This window comes from Magnolia sinica, chromosome 6 (assembly GCF_029962835.1).
Source record: "Magnolia sinica isolate HGM2019 chromosome 6, MsV1, whole genome shotgun sequence".
Lineage (NCBI taxonomy): Eukaryota > Viridiplantae > Streptophyta > Magnoliopsida > Magnoliales > Magnoliaceae > Magnolia > Magnolia sinica.
Genome location: NC_080578.1, coordinates 68,776,840 through 68,801,552, shown reverse-complemented (window position 1 = coordinate 68,801,552; position 24,713 = coordinate 68,776,840). Strand labels below are relative to the sequence as shown.

Genomic DNA, 24,713 nt, shown 5'->3' with positions numbered 1-24,713 from the left:
TCGCAGTGGCCCCTCTGGGTTCCACCGGGGAAGCTATGTGGGCTCATTGTGATGTTTATGACAAAATTCACGCTGTCCATCCATATTACGGGATCATTTTAAGATATGCAACGAAATATTAGGTGTTTCTAAAAACCAACGACACAGCACGAGAGGAAAAACTGGGGAAAGAATATTCACCGTTGAAACCTTCGTTGGGCTAAACCGAAACAAAATTAAGCTCGGCCTGATACCAAACTTTCGTGGCTATACGAATGTTTCAACGGTGGCCGTTTAATCAGAACGGTTTTAGGGATTTTAGAGAAACAATATAGTGGGCCCCACAGAACTTGCTGTTTTCCGGGTGCGGTAGAGGACGAGATGCTTCCCGTAACCTGTCCGTATTCCCAACTCTATATCTAACGGTCCGAAAAAACAGATATATTTTCCTCTTCAGAGTGGGCGGTCCAGATTCCGTTTAAAAAACCAAGTCCAGATCCTCTCCCAAGAAAAAGGGCTAGAACTAGGGTTTTCTATCATCGTCATCCTCTCTATCTCTGAAATTTCCATCTCTGCAAGAAGAACAAAAAAAAAATAAAAATGGTTAAGGGTCCAGGACTCTATTCCGATGTCGGAAAGAAAGCCAGAGGTTTGAAATTTTTTTTTTTTTTTTTTCTTCTTTTCTCTTTTGATTTTAGTTTTTCATTTTTGAATCCCATTTTAATTTTTTTTCTTTTCCATTTTTCTTGATTGAATGTATAGATCTTCTGTATAAGGATTACCAGAGCGATCACAAATTCAATCTCACCACGTACACTTCCACAGGAGTCGTGAGTATCTCTGTCTGTCTGTCTGTCTGTCTGTCTTCTTCTTCTTCTTCTTTTTAAAATTACTCTCTTGCATTTTTTGTTTATTGAGGGTTATTGAAATTACTCTTGGATTATGATGATTTACATCTTTGGTAGAAGATTTGAGTTTGGTTTTGTTTGTATTCCAATGCATGCACTATGATATGCGGATTGATATGAGTGTGGGTTCAGTCACATACGGCATTGAAGAATTCATTGATCACGCCAAACTCGGCCGAATCTGATCTCATAAATCTTGAGTTCAATATCTGATTTCGTGAAGACGGTTCGGTGCTATAATGCTGTTTGGAGATTGGAGGCATTCTCATAGGGTTCATTGTTTTAGATAGATGACTGCAACATTCGCATGGGGCTTGGGAGTTATGGTTACTTGATTTTCTGGCAAACTGTGATGGACGATGCATAGGCACTTGCATTTTTACATGTGGCGTAGAGTAACTCGAATTAAACCACCCAAATCATGGGACCCACCGAAGATAGATTATTATGGCTTTAGTTGAATGTCTAATCTGTGATTTATGAAATTTTTTTTGCCGAATTCAAATTATTATTATTTTGGATGTAGCCATTCGTCAGTTCAGATATCATCTTATTGATGATTTCAAGGTATCACTTCAGTATAGATGATGTTTAATAAACCATCCAAAGAGGGGCCCACTATCTGGATGGTTTAATTTGGATTAAAATTATGTCACATGTGCAATTTCTGAGTGCCTGTGTATCACTCATCACACTCTGCCAGAGCATCAAAGTTTTCCTTACTTGTAGGAGGTAATGGACCTTTAAAAAATAAGGGACATTTTCACTCTGGCTAATCCTATCGATGTGGGAGGTGAAATTTCATCTTCTGAATCTTGGCTAATTGAATCTCTAGATGCGTCGTATATGACCCTCTTCAAATGGGCTTATTACTATTGATTCGATGATCCAATGTGGCTACATGAGTACCTCCATCCTAACCTTTGATGTTATTATAAAGAGGTCGATGGGTGTGGATAGGAGGCTAACTCGGAGGGTCTATTCTCATATTATTATTATTATTCTTTTTTCTTTTTTAATTCTTGGAGGGGATCCTTCCATTATGGTGGCGGAGTGCAACTCTTGTATAGGAGGGGTAGTAGTGTGGGAGCCCTTGTGAGGCGTCTTCTTCGGGATAAGGAAGTGAGTGTATCCACCACTTCCAATTCGGAAAAGTTGGTGTGGAAGCCAACAACTCGGGTCTGTTCTCGACTTCTCGGTTAAATCGTTTTACTCTCTCGTGTGCGGTGGTTATCATCAAAGAGAGGCGGGCCATAGTAAGCTTGTTTGGTCCTACAATGTTTCCCCTAAGATATCGGCCTTTGTATGGTTGGTAAGAACGAAGAAAGTTCTTGGTGGGTGGCTCGCTCTGCCTAGAACAATCATGTTTGACTGGGCTTACACACATTCGCTCACTTACGCCATCTCTATATGTTCATTTTGATCCTTATCATGCTAATTTCGAATATTGGAAGATTCTCCACTGGATAATGATCAAATTTGAACTCTCAACGGCCCTTCAAAATTCCAGACGGATGCAAGCAGAAAATGATCAAACATCGCAAGAAGAGTGGAATCTATTCTCCTGACATCGCGGCCATTGATAATATGCAAAAAAGAGCTATGATGATTCCAAATATCTGCATCATGTGCATATAAGATGAGGAGACACTTGAACATCTTTTTGTGCATTGCCCCTTTTTGGGTACGAATTGGGTGGAAATCGCCTAAAGTGGACATCAGAAACTGTAATTTCAGCCAATAACAAGAGTGAGGAAATCGCTTAAGGTGTGGCAGGAACTGTGCAATTTGGAGTCATCTATTAACTACGATTTAGACAACATGATCTATGTGCTAAATAGGGGGAATGGGGGCAAGAAGGTGGCTCGATGAAAATTCTATCTTGGAATGTTTGTGGACTAGGGTGTAAGGAGAAAGGGCTGCAAATCCGGGACATTTGTCATAAGTCCGAAGAGCTAGTGATCACATTCCTTGAAATGAAGCTTCAGTCTCTTGATGATAAGATAATGTATTATCTGTGGGGGATCAAGCATAAAGATTAGGTGTCTTGGGTCGACAGGGGGGATCGTAGTTGCTTGGAGAAAACAGAAATGGGACAGAGTGGATATTTGGGTGGGGACTTTCTCTGTTTCTGTTGTTCTTAAGGAGAAGACATCTTGTTTTCTTTGGACATTTTCTTCCCTCTACGGTCCATGTCAGGCTTCTCACAGGCCGATGCTGTGGGACGAGTTAGACGCCGTTAGGTCAAGATGGCCACATCCTTGGTGCATGGGAGGTGACTTTAATGTCACTCGGGCCTAAAGAACAACAAGATAACAACCAATATGAAAGGCTTTTCCGATTGGGTGCAACGAAACGAAATGGTGGATTTGCCCCTGGGAGCAAGGTGTCCCAAAACGGTTACGTATCGGCCGTAACGGCCGATACGTAATGGTAACGGTGGTACCCGTTACGCGTTTCGGGGTCGTATCGGCCGAGTCCATATTCTGTTTAAAAAAAAAAAAACATACTTGTTTTCCTTTATTTTCTTCTTCTTCTTCTTCTTCTTCTTCTGCGGCTACAGCCCCGGCTGCGGCCTTCTTCCTCCTCTTCTTCTTCTTCTTCTCTCTCTCTCTCTCTCTTCTTTCCCTCTTTCCCTCTTTTTTCTTCTCTCTTCTTTCCCTCTATTCTTTTCAGTTTCCCTCTCTGTTTTTTTTTTCAGGCGTACCGCCCACCAGCTAGGGGTACGTGTCACGCTAAGATGAGCGTTGACACTCCTCGAGCTCCGAGTTGTACGAACAGTTCAAAGGAGATCAAAGTTATATGGGCTCCACAGTGATGTATTTATTACATCACACCGTTCATCTATTTTCAGAGATCATTTTAGAGCACTACCCAAAAAATGAATTATATCCAAAGATCATCTGGACCGCACCAAAAATAGCAGCAGAGATAATATTTTCACTGTAAAACAATTCGTAGGGCCCACGGTAATGTTTATTTTCCATCCAATCTGATTTGATCAGACCTGAGTGGGCCCCACCATGATGTATATATTTTATCCATGTCGTCCATCCATTTTGCCACGTCATTTTACATCAGGATCTAAAAAATTAATAATATCGAAATCTCATGTGGACCACACCATAGGAAATAGTGGTTATAGAATGCTCACCATTCAAAATTTCTTAAGGTCCATTGTAATGTTTATTTTCAATCTAACCTATTAATTGGGTCACATTGACGTGGATGAAGAGAAAACACAAATGTCTGCTTGATCTAAAACTTTTGTAGCCCCCAGTAAATTTTTAATGGTGAACGTTTAATCAGTGTTGTTTCTTATGGTGCAGTCCACCTGAGCTTTGGATGTGCCTCATTTTTGGGCTCATGCTCTAAAATTATTTGGCAAAATGGATGGATGGTGTGGATATAACACATTCATCACGGGTGGGGCCCAAAAAATTTTGACACGTGTGCTACACTTCACAATCCGAGTCCCGCCTAATTTAACCCTTAAAAAATTGTACACGAGACATATATTAACTTAAAATTTAGTAATTAAATTATGAACTGCAATTGCTAACTCACAATGCCAAAATCAAATTGTTTGAATAGTTTTAATTGTTAATTTGTGGACTTTTATTTTTTAAAATAGGGTCTTTTGATTTTTTTTCATGATTCACTATTCAATAAATGTCCACCAATTCATAAGTAGGATAATGACAATAAATTGCATGAATTTGAGGCCGATTTGGTGTATAGATTGGTCCTCCAAGTCAGCCCCAAATTGGCAACGCCATCTACCTGAATTTAATTTCATTTTTTTAAAGAACTATTGGGAGAAATGATATCAAGTTGTTAAGTATATAAATTAAATATATAAATTTTGTAGTCAAATTCAGGTTATTTGGTTCATAAATTCATTAGACAGTCCGATACAACTTCTCACCAAAGAGTGGACCGTTACACCACCATAAACATGTTCCAATTTATAAATGAATGCATATTTGGAATGCTTAGAATATTCCGGATTTAATCCATATTTTTTCATATTTTTTTGTAATTTTTTTTTTTTGCACCGTTACGGGCCGTTACTCCCCCGTATCCGTATCGGTTTTGGAGGGCACCGTTATGCCAACCGATACCGATACGGGACACCTTGCCTGGGAGGAGCTTTATTCACTTGGTCTTATGGTTAGGGCTACCTAGTTATGTCATGTATAAACAGGTTTCTTGTTTGGTGGACTGCATAAAGAAATTCCGCATCTCCAAACAGATTGTGCTTCCACGTCCTGCTTCCGATCATAAACCCGTCATGTTGGATGCAGAAGAAGACAACTGGGGGCCGAGACCGTTTTGTCCTTTTGGGGGGGGGGGGGGGGGGGAAGAATAAAAAAGTCAAGGCTTCGTTCAAAGTGGAAGGATATGCGGGTTTCATTTTAAGTCAAACACTTCATTTTCTAAAAGGGAAGCTCAATGCTTGGAAGGAGGAGTTCACAGGCAGTAGGGAGCGATAAAATGATGCTATTCTTGCAAAACCTAACGATTTGGATTTAAAAGAGGAAGGGGGTTAGATTTCAGAAGTTGAAGTATTAAGAAGGTTAGATTTAGGTTCACAATATGCAAGAGGGGTCAAGGAAGAGGAAATAAAATGGCCCTAAAGATCTCGAGCAGCATGGTTGTAAGAAAGGGACAGGAACATGTAGTTTTTCCATAACATGGCAAGTGCAAGAGCGAGAAACAATCATATTGGCAGTTTGATGATTAATAGCATAAGGGTGGTGGACAAGGCTCAAATCTGTAGTTTTGTAGTGAACTTTTACGAACAATTGCTGATAGGGGAGACTTGGGAGCAACCTTTATTGGGAAATGTGGACTTTTATAGGCTATCGAAAGCTCAAGCATTGGCTCTCAGAAGATTGGTTTTGAAGGAGGAAGTGAAAGCAGTGGTCGACTCTCTTAGGAGAGATAAAGCCTCGGGGTTGGATGGCTTTCCCTTGGCTTTTGTCCATGTCTTTTGGAGTGAGGTTAAACATGAGGTTATTGCTTTTGTGGAAGAGCATTTTGAAAGAGGAAGGTTGTGTAAGGAATTGGGGGCTTCTTATATTGCGCTTATCCAAAGGTTAAAGGTGCTACAAATTTGAAAGACCTCGGACCTGTTAACCTTCTTGGGACTCCATACAAAATTCTTGCAAAGATTCTTGCTTCAAGGTTCCAGGATATCCTTGCTTTGGTTATCTCAGAGAATCAGAGCGCCTTTGTGGTGTAAAGGCAAATTTTGGATTGTGCATTGTTAGTGCACAAATGTATAGATTCTAAATACAAAGAAGGTTATTTGTAGGTGGCATGCAAATTACATTTAGAGAAGGCCTAAATCACGTTGGTTGGGATTTCTTGGACATTTGGGGCGGTTTGTATGTGGCCAGAAGTGGATGTCTTTGATCCAGGAAGGTGTTAACTTGATGTTTTTTCCGGTCCTTGTTAATGGAACTCTTAAAAGCTTTTTAAGGCTCTAGAGGTTTGCGTCAATGTGACCCTCTATCCCCTTTCTTGTTTGTGTTTGTTGTTGAGGCTCTGAGTATGATGATTCTAAAAGGTCAAGAAGCGGGGTTAGTCAGGAGTTTTATGGTGGCACGATCGGGTCCATTACTCAACTTCAATTTGCGGATGGTACGATCCTGTTTTGCGAATCGAATGAAGATATGGTCAAAGACTTGAGCAAAATAATCGTATGCTTTAAAGTAGTTTCAAGCCTGAAGGTAAATTCCTCTAAATATGAATTGCTCGGGATCCATTTATCGGATGTAGAGGTGCAACAACTTGTGGAAAGGTTTGGTTGTGGTGTTGGAACTTTTCCTACCACTTATCTTGGCTTGCTGCTTTGCATTGGGAAACCAACCAACCAAACATTTTTGGGATTCATTTATCGAAAGGATCAAAAGAAAGCTATCTTCAGAGAAGAGTTGGCACATATTCTGCGGGGGTTGCTTAACTTTGATAAAAACGACTTTCTCCAATATGCCATTATATTTTATGTCACTCTTTTAATGTCCTAAATCAGTTCTGGCCAAGCTCAAAAAGTTGAGATGGGATTTTCTATGGAGCGGCAAAGAATCGCGGAAGAACTTCCACCTTTTAAGATGGAAGGATGTGTGCAAGCCCCACTCAGAAGGGGGCGGTGTGCGGGTCTTGGAACATATGGATCTAGTGTTGGCAAAATGGTTGTGGAGATTCGCCACGTGAGGTAAGAGCTTATGGAGGGAGGCGGTTGCTACAAAGTATGGTACGAGTTCGGGTGGTTGGTGGATCAAAGATTTATTGAGATACAAAGCCTTAGGGTTATGGAGGGCTATCCTTTCGGTGGTGGCTAAGTTTAAAGAAGGTGTTTTGTTTGTTGCGGAAGAAGGAACTCGCATCCGTTTTTGGGAGGATCTTTGGATGATTGTTTGTTATAAAGGGATGCTTTTTCAAGTTTGGCCATTTTATCTCCCAACAAAAACTTCTCAGATGCTCCTTGTTACTCCAAGGATAGAGAAGGGATTGTGTGGACGCCACCAAGTCGTAAAGGTTTATCGGACGAGGAGACGGAGACTTTCTTAAAATCGTTGGGGAAATTGAAATACACTGTGGTAGATGAACGACGAAGGATGTGATGGTGTGGAAAGCTCATAGCTCAAGAGATTCTCGGTCCATTCCTTCTATAGAACCCTCACCTTCTCCCCCATCTCCTCTTTCCACAATTATGGGTTTTGGAAATATGGTGCCCCTCTGAAGGCTGATGCTTTTGTGTGGCTAGCAGGAAGGAATAGAGTGCTCACCATGGATTACCTTCCCAAAAAAAGGAATGGTGCTTCCAACATTTGTATCTTGTGTAAAAGGGATGCTGAGTCGGTCGATAACTTATTTATTCATTGCCCCTTTTGCGAGGAAGGTGTGGGACTTCTTCCTTTCGTCCCTTAACATTTCTTGTGTTGTGCCAAAGTCCCTTCCCTCATTTTTGGATTCTTGGTACGAAGGCGGAATTGAAAAGGAAGCGAAGGTTGCTTGGTGGTTAGTGGCGATGACATGCCTTTGGGCATTATGGGGAGAAAGCAATAGGCACTGTTTTAAAAATAAAGCAAATTCGGAAGGCCAAGACTTGGGTGCTTGAATGAGCATCTGGAATCAAGGATCTGGATGCTTGCACTCTCATTGTCCTTTTGGGGTTGTAGTTTTTTACATTTTCGTTTTGTGCATTGTATTCTTTTTCACCTTTTGTGTTGTTTTTTAATAAAATTGTTGCCTTAAAAAAAGATGCCTCCTAACTCCTAACTGCGAGATAGCGGTCCCTAGCATCTTGAACGCTGAGTGTATACAAAATTGAACAATATTAAGGGGATTTCAAATGAGGATGTGGTAGAAAATCTTAGGATGGTGATTCAATGTTTGAAGCGGTTTCGGATCTTAAAGCCAACATTGCTAAGAGTGAGATGTTAGGGGTGCATATTCCCAAGGAGGAAGTAGAGTGGTTGGTAGGGATATTCGGTTGCCATGCGGGAGCTTTCCCTTCGTCCTATTTGGGGCTCTCCCTATGTATTAGGAGGCTAGCAAGGCGTTTATGGGATGTGGTGGTAGAGAGGTTTGAAAGAAAATTATCGAAGTGGAAAATTCGATCTCTCTAGGTGGTCGGATCACTATTATAAAAGCAGTTTTGTCAAAACTCCTGTTATGATATATCCTTATTTAGATGCCTGAAGTTGGTTTTAGCCAAGTTGGAAAAGGTGAGATGCGATTTATTATGATGGAGATTGGGGGACAGGAGAAGATTTCATCTCTAGGTGGTACAAAAGAGAATGCCTTATGGCGAGTTATGAAAGGCAAGTATGGGTGCCTAGTAGGAGGGGTGTAAAAGACTTATCTTTATAAAGCATCATGGATTTGGTAGGGTAGTTGCAAGGCTCAAAGTCTAGTTTTAGTGAAGGCATCGACTTTGTGAGCAGAAATGGGGAGATAATCAGATTCTGGGAGGATGTATGGGTTGGAGACACATCCCTCTAAAAACCTTTCCTGAGAGTGGCCCGTCTAGTATTGGAAAGGGATATAAAGGTTTCTAAGTGTTTCGTTGTCATAGGGTTCCAGGTGGCGTGGACGCCGCCTTGTTGAAGGAATATCCTAGATGAGGAAATTGAAGAATTTGTGAAGCTCCTCAATTGCCTTCAAGCTTACGTTTCGATTAATGAAGAAGAGGATAGGATGGTGTGGCTAAAAGATAAGTCGGGATGCTTCTCGATTTGGTCATTTTACGAGTCCCTTTGAAGGTGTTAAAGTCTCTTAATATACATTGATACACCATCCTCTAATGGCTTGAGCTTTTAGAGTAAGTGGTTGTTTGATCCGGTATCAAAGTGAAAGGTCTTGTGTTCGAATCTCGGGAGCAATGAATGTCTCCCTGATATATTCTCCCATGAGGGGCCGTTTATGGTGTGAGTTGTGTCCCTCCACCCTTGGCTAGTATGTTCCCGTGCAGAGTTCCACCCTGCACGTGCGGAGAAGTGTTAAAGTATAACGCCCCGAGTTTTCGCGGCCCGAGTGCAAACGTGCTCGAAAATTCTGGGTGTTAGTGAAATGAATGAAGAATGAATACTTCATAATTGCACCTTTTTTTCTTTCTTTTTCAGATCACATTAATGAAGGCACCTGTTCATGAAAATAAAACCAACCATATTATAAATCTTATTCCATTTAAATATAAAAGTTCAACTAATCATTTAATGCTCACTCAGGTGGGAGCTTATTACACATATGCAAATTCGCAGCATGAAACATAAATAAAGCTAAATTAAAATGAAAGCATCAACAACATAATCCCACGTCACTCGTAGTCTTTCATAAGGAGATCATGCTTCGCCCATATCTTCAGCCCGTGTATCACCTACATCATAAGGAGATCATGCTTCGCCCATAACTGCACCTTTTTTTCTTTCTTTTTCAGATCACATTAATGAAGGCACCTGTTCATGAAAATAAAACCAACCATATTATAAATCTTATTCCATTTAAATATAAAAGTTCAACTAATCATTTAATGCTCACTCAGGTGGGAGCTTATTACACATATGCAAATTCGCAGCATGAAACATAAATAAAGCTAAATTAAAATGAAAGCATCAACAACATAATCCCACGTCACTCGTAGTCTTTCATAAGGAGATCATGCTTCGCCCATATCTTCAGCCCGTGTATCACCTACATCATCTGTATGGTTGGAGAGGGTCAACGCCCTACTCATAGTGATAGTTGTCCTTTAAGATTAACAATAATTCAAGTGATTCATCAAAATAGCAATGTAAGGGTTCCGATATACCTCGTATTCCACCATTACGAGTGGTATCGATATGTGCAACCAAATTTACATGAATGCATGCCTAGCATAGTGTATGTGACTCACCATACATAGTGACCACCATATTGTGGAATATAATTCATAAAAATCTGGCTCACTTCGCATCCTATAAATAGTGTTCCAAATATCGGTATCGCGTTACGTATCGCATCCTTAGGATACAGATACATATTGGTTATCACACGAGATATATCGTTTGTATTGGATAATTTATCACTTTTTGGGAAACATGGGGAAATTGGGAAAATGGTTGAATTTTTCAACGAAACTTCAGGGATTGTTTGAAAAAGACCTTAATACACACTTTTAAATGATAACATCTCAAGAAAGAAGTGCACCTAATAGGTTTCCTTTGTATAGGGTCTTAAGCTATGCATTGTTTGATTGAACTAATGCAACTATATTCAAATTGAATGTGTAACATTTAGAGTATATGTGATGATCATTTCATCAAACACTCCTAAATACTTTGAAATTAGTCTCAATTGCCAGCTGGTTGAAGGGAAATTTTGAAAAAAAATATATTTTAATGATTTTTTATTAATTTTTAATTAAAAATAATTTTTATTTTTCAAAAATTGACGAGGACTTAACAAATTTGTAGATCAACCCTCATACATGCTTGATTTCATGTTTGGAGTGCAACATTGCAAGTAATTTAGAAGAAATTGGAGAAATTTTGATTTTTCCTTAATTTTCCTCAAACTGGACCACCTACACTCAAATTTCAAAATTAGTCTTAATTGACAGCTGGTTGAAGGAAAATTTCAAAAAAAAAAACATGGAGAATAAGAAGAACCAATGGATATCGAAATTAAAGCTCCAACTCCATGATTCTTTTCATGCAAAACATGAAGAACCAATGAATTTGTAACCAAGTGTGTGATTTTACACGGGTCTCCGAGGGAAAAGAAAAAAAAAAAAAAACCATTTGACATTGATTTGACATAATTTCAACAAAACAAGGGATAAAAAATTGAAATTACTCGCCAGATCAAACATGTGGGATATATCGGCAATATCTGTGCATTTCGTATCGCTCGGGTGGGATACAAGATATATCGTGGGATATATCGGCCAATATCGTCGATATTTAAAACATTACCTATAACTACGGAGATTCGTCGGCGTGTCTAACACCACCTTGGATTTACGTAACAGTGTAACACCTTGAGACGGTACAACACATGGATTGAATGAATTACATAACATGATTTGTTCATGGAGCGACTAATTGCGACATCCAATTTTAGAAAGGTGATGTAACACGCATCGCGGATTACATCGATGTGTGCACCACTACCCAAATCCAAGGATTTATGCATCGACCAAGAGTGTCACTACCCAGAGTGCATTACATCCACGATAAATACATACAAGTCACTAGTTATGAGACCTTCAACACATCAGTTGCATCAATGGGGAAACAAGTCGAACCATGAGAGTTTTGGAATTCCAAGACACATGCTTAAGCCATAAGATAAAGGAGGTAGCACAAGGCTAACCTAATTAAATAGAAAAGTAGCAATCAGCTAACTCAATAAAAGAGAAGAGTAGCAAATAGGCTAACTCAACAAAAATAAGGAGATGAGTAAAAGCCAACTCAATATAGAGTGGAAACACGTGTTGCTCTCAAAATCAGCGAAGGGCAAGGCTTGTATCTATCACTCCACATGAATCCATAAAAAGTCTAATGGTGTTTTCATGGACTAATTAATCTGAAATTACAATAAAATAAATCCTAATAAGGTAGAGAATAGTCCATACACTTCAAAGTAAATCCATAGGCACAATAATGTGATTTCGAGTTAAACGGGTCACCCGATAAGTCCAAATTACTCCAAAAGTGAGTCGTGCTTTACTAAGGTTTAAAATCTAGATTTTAGGTCAGATTAATGTCAGTAAAATCATATGAGTTTTGAAGTAACTATCCGGTCCATTGGATGCGCAAACTATGCACCGTTTGAGACCCGAATGCGTGTAGTTTCACGATTTGAGGCATAGTTTTGTAATCCGACCTACAAAATATATCTAACATGATTAAAATCATATATCAAACATAATTCCACCATGAATAAACAATTCATAATTATCCAACAACTTATTAGCATGAAAATCACATTAAAAATCAAACTATACACAACTTTAATGCAAAAATAAGAGAATTATGTGTAAATTCAACTTAAATTGGTGTAAGCTTAAAGGAATCCCTCACCTTAGCCTTAGATACAAACCTTAGGTAGGTCTCAAAGTAGGAAAACTTTTACATGAACAATGACGTCGCTCGAGTAAGATGGAGACACCACACGTGTGGAGAAGGAAGAGAAAGGATGAGCGTGTCTAGGCTTAGACGTCTCTCTCTATATATCCCTCTCTCTCTCTTGGACGTTTGGGAAGGTGGGCGTGCGTGGGTTTGTGAGCGGAGAAGGGGCGCACGCCCCCTTTTGTAAAGGAGTTCGCGTGAGAGGGGGTGTGTCGCATCCCACTTGAATTGGGTTTCTCAAATTTGTCTTTTCTAGCGATCTTTATTTCAATCTAATTCGTTCACGGTGTCAGGGTCGTCGAACAGAGCCAGGGTATATAATTCTCTTCGTGATTCGAGACTTAGATTGGTTTATCTTGAAAATTCTCTTAATAAGTGCCAAAACAGACTTAATCTCAATTAATGGTCCACGTTTATTGATCAGGGCCCACTTTTGGGGGAACTGTGTAGTCAAGAGAGGCAAACGGTTGGATAAAATTTGGTGGTTGATCGATGGTGGAAAAGGCCTAAATATGAAATTTCATATGTCGTACCAATGTAAAGGAATTGGCTTCATGGCGGTTATCATTCAATGGTGTAGGATCATAGATCGGGGTCTAAATTTTGTATGATCTTGTAGTCATATGAGGCCAAAGTGTGGTCCAAATTTTAGTTGTGATTGACAGTGGAAAGTGAGTAATCTGGAAGGTTCAGATTTAGAAAGAGTTGATAAGCCTAAAACGACTAATTTCGTGCCTAAGGAAAAGTCTACTAAGCTGGGGTTCTCATATTTCACACTTAGTCCATATGATGGGCAATCCAAGTTATTTTTATGAAGAGAAATATACTACTACGACTACCTACGAACTTTCTTTACTTGATGGACACCAAAATCAATGGCTAAGGGGCTGATTTGTCAATTGGACCACTTATACTATGATCTAAGGGCTGAAATTGTACGTGTATAGTTAATTTATGATGGATAGGCATGGGAAAAAATTTCACATCATGAGAATCATATGATCTAGAATTCAAGGGTATAGGTTAATAACATTTTCGTAATTATTGATGATTTGAGAGTTTTGGGAAATCTAATGATTCTACATGGCTATAGGCACGTTTCTAAGTAGTTTTTTTTTTAAAATAACTCATATATAAATCTTTACAGATAAAGAGTTATTCACCAAATAAGTTAAAATTTTCATTAATTAAGGGGAGATACATATATCAAACAATAAGGTGAACCTAGGCTAAAATGGTAACATCTGGGATGCTACAATTGGTCAGATTCAAGTTAGAGAACAGATGTAAGGTTAGGAGGCTAAATTGGTGACATATACATTTATATACTAAATAAAATTTTATGGTAACACTCGAGAACCTTCAATACTCGAGTATTGAAAAGTTCGGGTGTTATATAAAGTCCTTTGATATACATCGATACACCATCCTCTAACTGCTCGAGCTTTTAAAGTGGTTGTTTGATAGGAGGTATGAGGGGGAGGAGTTTTGGCGAGCATACAACATAAGTTTGGCACTATGGAGCCCCTCCAAAAATTTCAACTTTTGGGTGGCTTGTAGGTAGCGAAAATATTCTTACCATTGACAATCTCCAAAAGAGGTCCACGGTACTCCGAATGTGTGTTATGTGTATGGAGAATGCTAAATCTATAAATCACATTTTCATCACAAGTCAAGTGTGGAGCTCCCTCATAGGCCCTTTTGATATATCATGGGTCATGGCGGAATCAATTAGGGATCTATTCTTGTTTTGGCAAGGTGTTCGGATCGGCTGAAATGCTTGAGATCTTTGGAGGTTGCTTTTGTTGGTTGCCATATAGTCTATATGGAAAGAAACAAAAGGTGTTTCTAGAATGAGCGTGACAAGGCAAAGGAGTTCACTTCCAAAGCCAAGCACCCTGTAGTGGAATGGGCTTCTTGTATTAAACATTTACAAGTCGGTAGTCTTTCTTTTTTTGCTTAATCTGTAATTCTTTGCACTTTCTTTATAAATTGATCTGTTTCTCTTCCAAAAAAAAAGGGGATTTCAAAGATTTCATGATGGGGACTTCACGTGCACATGCACACCCTCCTTATGCACGTACGCAAGGAGGGCCCCACCATAGATCTGGATTGATAATGACGTCCAGGGAGGGCCTCCTAGTTAGAGGACTGCGTTTTGGTTCGTAGGAGTAGACCCGATAGTCATGTGAATTGTACCATGGGTTCTCATGATCGTGGCCCACTATTCTAATTAATCTAGTACTTTGGGTTTTGCTTATTATTGTTATTAGGAGTATCATGGGTGGTTTAGATTGCTTTGATTAATTATTATTTTTTATTACTTTGTCGCCAAGTAATAGGTTGCGCACATGACGCGAGTTTTGGGGTATAGGGTTTTATTATAAATAGGCACCCCTTGTAGTCTTTTTTTTATTTATTGAAGATTAATCAAATTTCTGCGTTTTTTTGCTCTAAATTTCTGAGTTGTGGAGATTCAATTGGATGTGAAACCCTCCCTTCCTCGAAGAGCTAACTACCGTGGTGCGAAGCCATACCTATCCCGATTCGTCCCCGCCTTCTACTATCCATGTTTTTCCTCTTACAATCATCTACGCTTCAAATCCATCCTCTATTGCAGCCGTTTTTCTCTCTACAGCAGATTTCCAGAATTTGGCCCTACAGGAGGGCTGAAACTTCGGCGGAGCACCACGCACAAACCGTGCATCGGATCGAGCTGATATTTGGGGGTTTTGGAGTCCACCCCTGGCCGACCAAGGCCAAGCTGGCCTTTTTTGAATAGTGGGCCCCACACACGTGCGGCCGGGATCACACGCACGTACGTCTTGGCCATCCCCAATTTTATGCCCTTTCTTCAACCTTAGGGTTCCCCGAATTGAAATTTCTGAATCCTTTGGATTGGGGGAATTACTTCTGTGCATGTGTGGATGAATTTACCCTTCTTTGATTCTTGTTTGGTGTATAATTTTGATTGATCCGGCCCTAGCATGTGTAGGCCTGGATCCGCATAAGATTCCCCTTGATTGAGTGTTTGAACTTTTGTGTGGGATGTGGAATTTTGTGTAATTGTTTCTGAACTAGTGTGATCTAAAGCTTGAAAATCTTGCACATCATACTTATTTCATGTCCTGTATCAAATTTGGTATCAGAGATCAAGGTTTTTATAGGGGAAAGCATTACATGTTTAGGGTTTAGTTTATTTGTGTCCATTATGCATTAAGTATCATCATATAGAGTTGTTTAGAGGTCCATACTTTCTGATATAAGCGGTTGAATTTTCTGCTATTAGAAAATCCGCATCTCTTTGTTGTATTTTCTGTTGACAGATTCTTTGGACAGATAGGGTGTTGGAAATTGAGTAGTATTGTGTCGTTTCCCCCATATAATCCTATAGGAGCATTTAGTCCCATCTAGGCGCATATAGTCGTATTAGAAGGTCATTGAGTTAGTAGTTGTATGCCAGGGTGTGCCAAATCGGTTACGTATCGGCCGTATCGGCCGATACGTAACGGTAACGGTGCGAACCGTTACCCGTTTCAGGGCCGTATCGGCCGATACCTGATTTTGTACCCGTATCGGCCGATACGGGCCCGTTACGGGGTGTAACGGCCGTAACGGGCCGTTACGGGCCCGTAACGGTAACTTTTTTTTTTTCATTTTAAGCTCTGTTTTTGCTGTTTTTTTGAAACCTCTTGCTTCCAAACTGTTTCTCACTCCTTCTACTACTAATTTCGACCAACCTTGGCTAGGTATTTGAGATAAAAACACATTATATTACAGATTTTTTTGAATCAAAGCTCGGTGGGCCATTTTTCAGAAATTCGTCAAAAATAGGTATTTATACTTTTTTTAATATGTTTTGCTGTTTTAATCATGTCATATGATGTGTTAATCATAGTAGAACATGTTAATGTGCATTTTACAGATTTGGGGTGCCATTTAATAATTTTTTTATATTTTTTTCTATTTACGCATGAATTTTGGCCCCTTTTTTTAAAATTCGAAAAATCAAATTTTAATGGTTGTTTTGCTGTTTTAATCATGCCATTTGATGTGTTAATCATAGTAGAACATGTTAATGTGCATTTTACAGATTTGGGGTGCCATTTTATATTTTTTTAATATTTTTTTCTATTTACGCATTTATTTTGGCCCTTTTCTGAAAATTCGAAAAATCATTTTTAATGATTCTTTTGCTGTTTTAATGACATCATATGATGTGTTAATCATAGTAGAACATGTTAATGTGCATTTTACAGATTTGGGGTGCCATTTTATATATTTTTTTCTATTTACGCATTTATTTTGGCCCTTTTTTTGAAAATTTGAAAAATCATTTTTTAATGATTCTTTTGCTGTTTTAATGATGCCATATGACGTGTTAATCATAGTAGAACATGTTAATATGCATTTTACAGATTTGGGGTGCCATTTTATATTTTTTTTATATTTTTTTCTATTTACGCATTTATTTCGGCCCTTTTTTTGAAAATTCGAAAAATCATTTTTTAATGATTCTTTTGCTGTTTTAATGATGTCATATGATGTGTTAATCATAGTAGAACATGTTAATGTGCAATTTACATATTTGGGGTGCCATTTTATATTTTTTTAATATTTTTTTCTATTTACGCATTTATTTCGGCCTTTTTTTTGAAAATTCGAAAAATCATTTTTTAATGATTCTTTTGCTGTTTTAATGATGTCATATGATGTGTTAATCATAGTAGAACATGTTAATGTGCATTTTACATATTTGGGGTGCCATTTTATATTTTTTTTTTATATTTTTTTCTATTTACGCATGAATTTTGGCCCTCAAAAATAATTGCAAACACCTAAATGTAAGATATTTTCATATTATACTCATTCTAATATATCTATCATTGATAGTAGATAGTTAGAAAATTAAATATATGAATTTTGTAGTCAAATTCAGGTTATCTGGTTCATAAATTCATCAGACAGTCCGATACAACTTCTCACCAAAGAGTGGACCGTTACACCACCATAAACATGTTCCAATTTATAAATGAATGCATATTTGGAATGCATAGAATATTCCGGATTTAATCCATATTTTTTCATATTTTTTTGACAAAAAAAAAAATTTTGCACCGTTACGGGCCGTTACGCCCCCGTATCACCGTTACGCCCCCGTATCCGTATCGGTTTTGGAGGTCACCGTTACGCCAACCGATACCGATACGGGACACCTTGTTGTATGCCCACACGTACGGGTCGTGGTTTTGGCTTGCACCCAACACTAAACATGGAGCAATTGCAAGAGTCAATGAACAAGTTGACCTAGCAGTTTGAGTCTTTGTGTAAGCGCTTGGAACATCATATGGACCAACGCTTTGAGCAGTTTAATGTGCCCGTTACCCAATTAGATACCTCCGCTGGGGCAAACCCCACCATTGGGGAAGATGCCCAATCTCAGGCAGGTGGTCAGGAGGTTAGACCAAGGAATGGAAGTGGCTAAGGAATTGGTCATGGGCGCGCACCTGTGCACCCACCCCGCAAGGGACATCATGATCAATATGACCCAGATGCGCAACTCCTCAAGGGAGTTAAAGTAGATGCCCCTATGTTTGATGGCCACTTGGACCCTAAAGCCTTTTTAGACTGGTTGGCGGATATGGACCACTATTTTGAGTGGTATGAAATGTCGGATGCTCGTCGAGTTCGATTTGCCAAGATGAAACTTGTGGGCCAAATAAAGAAGTTTTGGGCTGTTGTAGAGCGAAAGAAAGAAAGAGCGAGGATGCTCCCAATAGTCCATTGGGGAGAATGAAAGAAACACTTAAGGAGAAGTACCTCCCTTTCTCTTATCACTTACGGTTGATTGAGGAATGGCAGTCTCTTCGACAGGGCGCCATGAGTGTGGCGGAATACATTGAGAAGTTTGAAGAGTACTTGACTGGGTGTGAAGTTGATGAGGATCCTCGATTTAAAACGGGCCTCCGTACTGACATTATGAGAGAATTGCTCGCCAAAGACATAGACACTATTGAACAGTTGTATCAAGTAATGTTGGAGGTTGAGCAATACCTCAAAGTATCTGTGGGAAGGCGATTTGAGTTTCGTGATTGTGGCGCTAAGGCCAACCCTTCTGGGGTTAAGCCTAACACTAGATACCAAAACAAACCTTCCAGTAATTTTCAGCCCAGACCCAAGGATGATAAGGGTAAAGAAGTTATCGGGTTTAGCTTACATAAGAGTGGAGCAACTACGTGTTTTAGGTGTCAAGGGTTTGGTCACTTTGCCCACCGGTGCGGCACAAGAGAGGAAGAATATGAGCCAATAGAAACTCCAGTGATGAGGAAGAGGGAGCGCAAGAGTTTGCGACCCTCACAGTTGTGCATTGCGCCTTTGAGCAAGAACACTGACGATTGGCGCCGTAACACGATCTTCTATACTTATGCAAAATGTGGGGAAAAGAGCTGTAAGATGATCGTGGATAGTGGTAGTTGTGTCAATGTGGCATCAACTAGCACTGTGATCCGTTTGGGCTTGAAGCTTGTAGCCCATCCTCAACCCTATAGGGTGTCCTGGGTTGATGAAACTTCCATTCCAGTCTCACACCGTTGTCTTGTTCCTATTCAGTTTGGATCTTATAAAGACACTTTGGTGTGATATTGTTCCCATGGATGTGGGCTATATCATTCTAGGCAGACCGTGGCTCTATGACAGGGATGTAACCATATTTGGCCGTTCGAACGTGTGTATATTTTGGTTCGAGGGCAAGAAGGTCAAGCTAAATCCACTGCCACCCAAGAACACGACTGGAAAGGAGTCCACCACGCAGAGTGGTGTGAGCGGCTTAAAAGAATTGAAGGAGTCGTAGTCCAAGTCCAAACCTCTCCATATTCTAAATGCCAAAGACTCTGAGCGAGAAATGGAGGCGCACTCGATGGTATACGCCCTTGTGGCTAGGGAAAGTATACCAGAGGCTAGTGTAGAGTTACCCACTGAGGCCATTCAAGTAGTGCATGAGTTTCGTGATGTCTTTCCTGATGATCTACCGAATGAGCTTCCCCCCATGAGGGATATACAACATGCATTGATCTAGTCCTTAGGGCGACTCTACCAAACCTCCCTCATTACAAAATGAACCCAAAGGAGCATGCTGAGTTGAAGAGATAGATTGACGAGCTCCTAGAAAAGGGTTTCAATCGAGAGAGCATGAGCCCGTGTGCCGTGCTCGCCCTTCTTACACCTAAGAAGGATGGCACATGGAGGATGTGTGTTGATAGTAGGGCCATCAACAAAATCACAGTCAAGTACCGGTTTCCTATACTGTGTCTTGATGGCATGTTGGATATGATGGCCAATGCTACTATCTTTTCGAAAATTGACCTCAAAAGTGGTTATCACCAAATCCATGTACGCCCTGGTGATGAGTGGAAGACGGCCTTCAAGACAAAGGATGGGCTATATGAGTGGCTAGTTATGCCTTTTGGGTTGAGTAACGCCCCAAACACTTTCACGTGTGTGATGAACCAAGTGTTGAGGCCCTTCATGGGGAAATTTCTGGTCGTATACTTTGATGATATTTTGATTTATAACATGACCAAGGAACAACACCTCAACCATTTGAGACAGGTTTGTGGGATCCTTAGAGTCGAGAAATTTTACACCAACCTAAAGAAGTGTACGTTTTTTTTCTAGTAGTGTTATCTTCTTAGATTTTGTTGTGTCAGCTGAGAGTGTATCGGCGGATCCCGAGAAGGTCAAGATCGTTAATTGGCCTGAACCCCGCAATATTCATGAGGCGCGTAGCTTTCACGGCTTAGCCACCTTCTATAGGCGGTTCATTCGAGGCTTTAGTTCCATTATGGCTCTCATCATGGATTGCATAAAAAAGGAAGAGTTTCAATGGACAAAGGCAGTCTCGAAGGCCTTCATGGAGACGAAGGTCAAGATGACCGAAGTTCCAGTCACGCGACTTCCGGATTTTTCAAAAGCTTTTGAAGTCGTATGTGACACGTCAGGAGTATGCATAGGAGTACTTAGTCAGGAGGGGCACCCTGTCACCTTTTTTAGTGAGAAACTGAATGAAGCGAAATAAAAATATTCCACCTATGACAAAGAGCTCTATGCGTTAGTGTAATCACTGCGCCATTAGCGTCATTACCTATTGCCACAAGAACTCGTCTTATTCTCAAATCACGAGGCCTTAAGATACCTGAACTCTCAGAAGAAATTAAACCCTAGGCATGACAAGTGGGTTTAATTTCTTCAAGAGTACACTTTTGTGCTTAAGCACAAGGCCGGTGTAGAGAATAAGCCTGCCGATGCGTTGAGTTGTTGAGTCGCGTTACTCAATTCCATGAGTGTCGAAGTCACGGGCCTTAAGCGTATTAAAGAAAATTATTTTGAGTGTCCAGATTTTGGAGTCGTGTACGCATCGTTATTAGAGAGTCCGTTAGGAGTTAGCAGAGTATACTTGATTTTAGACGGATATTTGTTTAGGAGTGACCGCTTGTGCATACCTCGCACTTCCACGATTTTCTTGCCTGGGAGTTATACTCAGGAGGGGTCGCGGGTCATTTCGGTCGAGACAAGACCATTGCCCTAGTGGAGGATAGGTTTCATTGGCCAAAGCCTCAAGCGAGACGTGGCCAAAATTATAGGGCAATGTTGTACTTGTCAACTGGCAAAGCAAAAAAAACAAAATACAGGATTATACACACCTTTGCCAGTTTCATTCATCGCTTGACAGGACATCAATATGGATTTCGTGCTTGGACTCCCCAAGACTATTCAGAAACACGATTCCATATTTGTTGTCGTAGACCGTTTTTCTAAAATGGTCCACTTCATTCCTTGTTCTGAGACCTCCGACGCATCTCATTTTGCGGAGCTGTTCTTTAGTGAGGTTGTCAAACTGCATGGGTTACTAAAAACCATAGTGTCTGACCGTGATGTGCGATTCATGAGTTACTTTTGGAAGACACTATGGCACATGATGAATACTAGGCTCCAATTTTCTTCTGCCTACCACCCTCAGACCGATGGTCAGACTGAGGTGGTCAATAGGAGCCTAGGGAGTTTGCTCAGATGTTTAGTGGGGGAGCACACCAGGACGTGGGACACTGTACTACTTATAGCATAGTTGGCGTTTAATAGTTCTGTCAATAGGTTCACAGGTCTAAGTCCTTTTGAAGTCGTTACTGGTTATAAGCCTAGGAAGCCTATTGATCTTGTCCCTATGTCACTATCCCATAGGCCATCAGAGTCTGCAGAGTCCTTTGCGCATCACATTCATTCATTGCATCAAGAAATCAGGCGAAAGATCACTACTAGTAATGAACATTACAAATTTTCTATAGACTAGCATAAACGTTTTAAGGAATTCAATGTAGGGGACTCTGTGATGGTCCGCATTAGGCCCAAGAGGTATCCTTAGGGGGCCGTTCGTAAATTACATACACGTAGCGCTGGACCTTTCAAAATTATAAAACGAAACGGTCTTAATGCGTATGTGGTAGATCTTCCACCTTCCATGGGAATTAGGTCCACATTCAATGTGGATGATCTAGTTACTTTTCAGGGGACCATTGATACTTTGTCCAGCCCTTCGCCCACCCATCCTGATTCCCCAGACCTGTCCCTTGATCCATGGCCTCTTCTCGACCCTTCTTCCTAACCTCTACCTCCTATACCTACCCTTCCTACACCCAGAGAGGAAATAGAAGATATTCTGGACCATCAGATAGTATCAACGTTGAATGGTGGGTTTCAGAAGTACCTGCTTAAGTGAAAGTCACACCTAGCTTCAGATAATACGTGACTCACTGAGGAGGAGCTTCAGAGACTTGATCCTAACATCTTGGAGCGGTTCAGGAGTTTTGTTTTGCCAGTGGCAAAATCTTCGCAACCAGGGAGAGTTGATGGGGACATCACGCGTACACGCACGGCCCCCTACGTACGTACGCAAGGAGGAGGGCCCCACCATCGATCTGGATCGATGACGACGTCCAGGGAGGGCCTCCTAGTTAGAGGACTACGTTTTGGTTTGTTGGAGTGGGCCCGATAATCATGTGAATCCCACCATGGGTTCTTATGATCGTGGTTCACTATTCTAATTAATCTAGTACTTTGGGTTTTGCTTAGTATTGTTATTAGGAGTATCATTGACGGTTTAAATTGCTTTGATTAGTTGTTATTTTTTATTACTTCGTCGCCAAGTAATAGGTTGAGCACATGGCGCGAGTTTTGGGGTATAGGGTTTTATTATAAATAGGCACCCATTGTAGTCTTTTTAAAAAAATAAAATAAAAATTCATTGAAGATTAATAAAATTTATGCGTTTTTTTTGCCCTAAATTTCTGTGTTGTGGAGATTCAATTGGGTGTGAAACCCTCCCTTCCTCAAAGGGCTGACTACCGTGGTGCGAAGTCACACCTATCTCGATTCGCCCTCACCTTCTACCATCTATATTTCTCCTCCTACAATCATTTACACTTCAAATTCATCCCCTATTGCAGCCGTTTTTCTCTTTAATGCAGATTTTCAGAATCTGGCCCTGCAGGAAGGCTGAAACTTTGGTGGAGCACCACGCACAAACTGTGTATCGGATCGAGCTGATATTTGGGGGTTTTGGAGTCCACCCCTGGTCGACCAAGGCCAAGCTGACCTTTTTTTTAATAGTGGGCCCCACACACGTGCGGTCGGGATCACTTGCACGTGCGTCTAGGCCATTGCTGTTGTCCACACGTGCGGTACTTCTCTTATTTGTCTCTCTCCTCTCTTTCACTCCTCTTTCACCCAAAATCCCTAAACGTAATCCTAAATTATTTAAATCCCTAATTTTATGCCCTTTCTTCAACCTTAGGGTTCCCCGAATTGAAATTTCTGAATCCTTTGGATTGGGGGAATTACTTCTGTGCATGTGGGGATGAATTTACGCTCCTTTGATTCTTGTTTGTGTATAATTTTGATTGATCCGGCCCTAGCATGTGTAGGCTTGGATCCGCATAAGATTCCCTTTGATTGAGTGTTTGAACTTTTGTGTGGGATGTGGAATTTTGTGTAACTGTTTCTGAACTAGTGTGATCTAAAGCTTGAAAATCTTGCGCATCATACTTGAATTTCATGTCCTGCATCATTTCAGCAAATATCTTATATGAGTCAATAAAAGATCAGCCATGGCCGCGGAGTATAATCCATTGTCAGAGGCACATCCACGATATATTGATGATGAAGGATCAACTCCAGCTCTAGTTCCAGTCATCCAGTGAATCATGAATGGGCAAATTTAACCCCAAGATGACACTGATAGCGGAGACCGACAACATAAAACTCCTGAAATGGAATTCTCATTTTTCAAATGGGAATAAACATTCCTATGGATTCTCCATGCTGAGCAATTTCTCAAGTTGTACTGCATTTTAGAGGAGGAAATGGTAGAAATGGCTTCATGCAACTTGGACGATAATGCTATCCAATGGTTTGTTTGAAGTGAAGGGTTGGCCTACATGGAGAGAGTTTACAAGAGCCATATTAGTTTTAGAACCACCATATGCATTAGATTTGGGACATTGGCTTCCTAAAATGATTTGGGCCATTGGCTTCCTAAAATATCCATGGGAGGTTGGCTGAGCTTCATGAAACAAATTTTGTAGGAAAGTATCAAAATGAGTTCGAGAAATTCCTAATTGAGTTTGTCCATATGAGTTTTAGGTTTTGCTTGTGGAAACCATGAATATTATGGCATTGGGTGCAGAAATTACAAATTCCGATGCTTATTGGCCATTGAAATGAAGGAGATGTGTGACAAAAGTTTATACTTCAACTATGGCAGAAATGCAAGATAGTGCTGCACTCACTTCTCCTATAATGTGTCTGGAGGTACTGACGGGATGGATGATGAAATGGAAAATACAAAAAAGTCAACAGATTGCTAAGAGTAGCCTTTGGCAATTATGAATTTATTCTTTGGCAGCACATGCTACTCACTAGGACAATGAAGGTTGAGGGGCACATCAAGAAACAGCTAGTCAGACACTGAGTGATCTGGGAAGCACTGCAACATCTATAGCATCAATCAAATCGAAGTAAATGTATCATGCTGAGCATGGTTAAAAAGTGAATGCAAGTCCCAAATTTATAGTTGGTGGTGGAGAATTATGAGGTTATTGCTGATTTCTTTTTATTTGGCACTAGGTGGATTGATGTTATTTTCAGGGCATAG

The 24,713-nt window shown here is 40.2% G+C and overlaps 1 protein-coding gene across 1 annotated transcript in view; it reads left to right on the top strand.

The window, feature by feature from the left end:
- Window positions 1–375: 375 nt before the first annotated feature.
- The window catches only part of LOC131248836 (mitochondrial outer membrane protein porin of 36 kDa), a 51,874-nt gene continuing 27,536 nt past the window's right edge, over window positions 376–24,713 (top strand). The window contains exons 1-2 of the mRNA XM_058249313.1: window positions 376–628; window positions 742–809. Of these exons, the coding sequence (XP_058105296.1) occupies window positions 580–628; window positions 742–809 (117 nt within the window). The 5' untranslated portion in view covers window positions 376–579. The remainder of the gene's footprint in view (window positions 629–741; window positions 810–24,713) is intronic.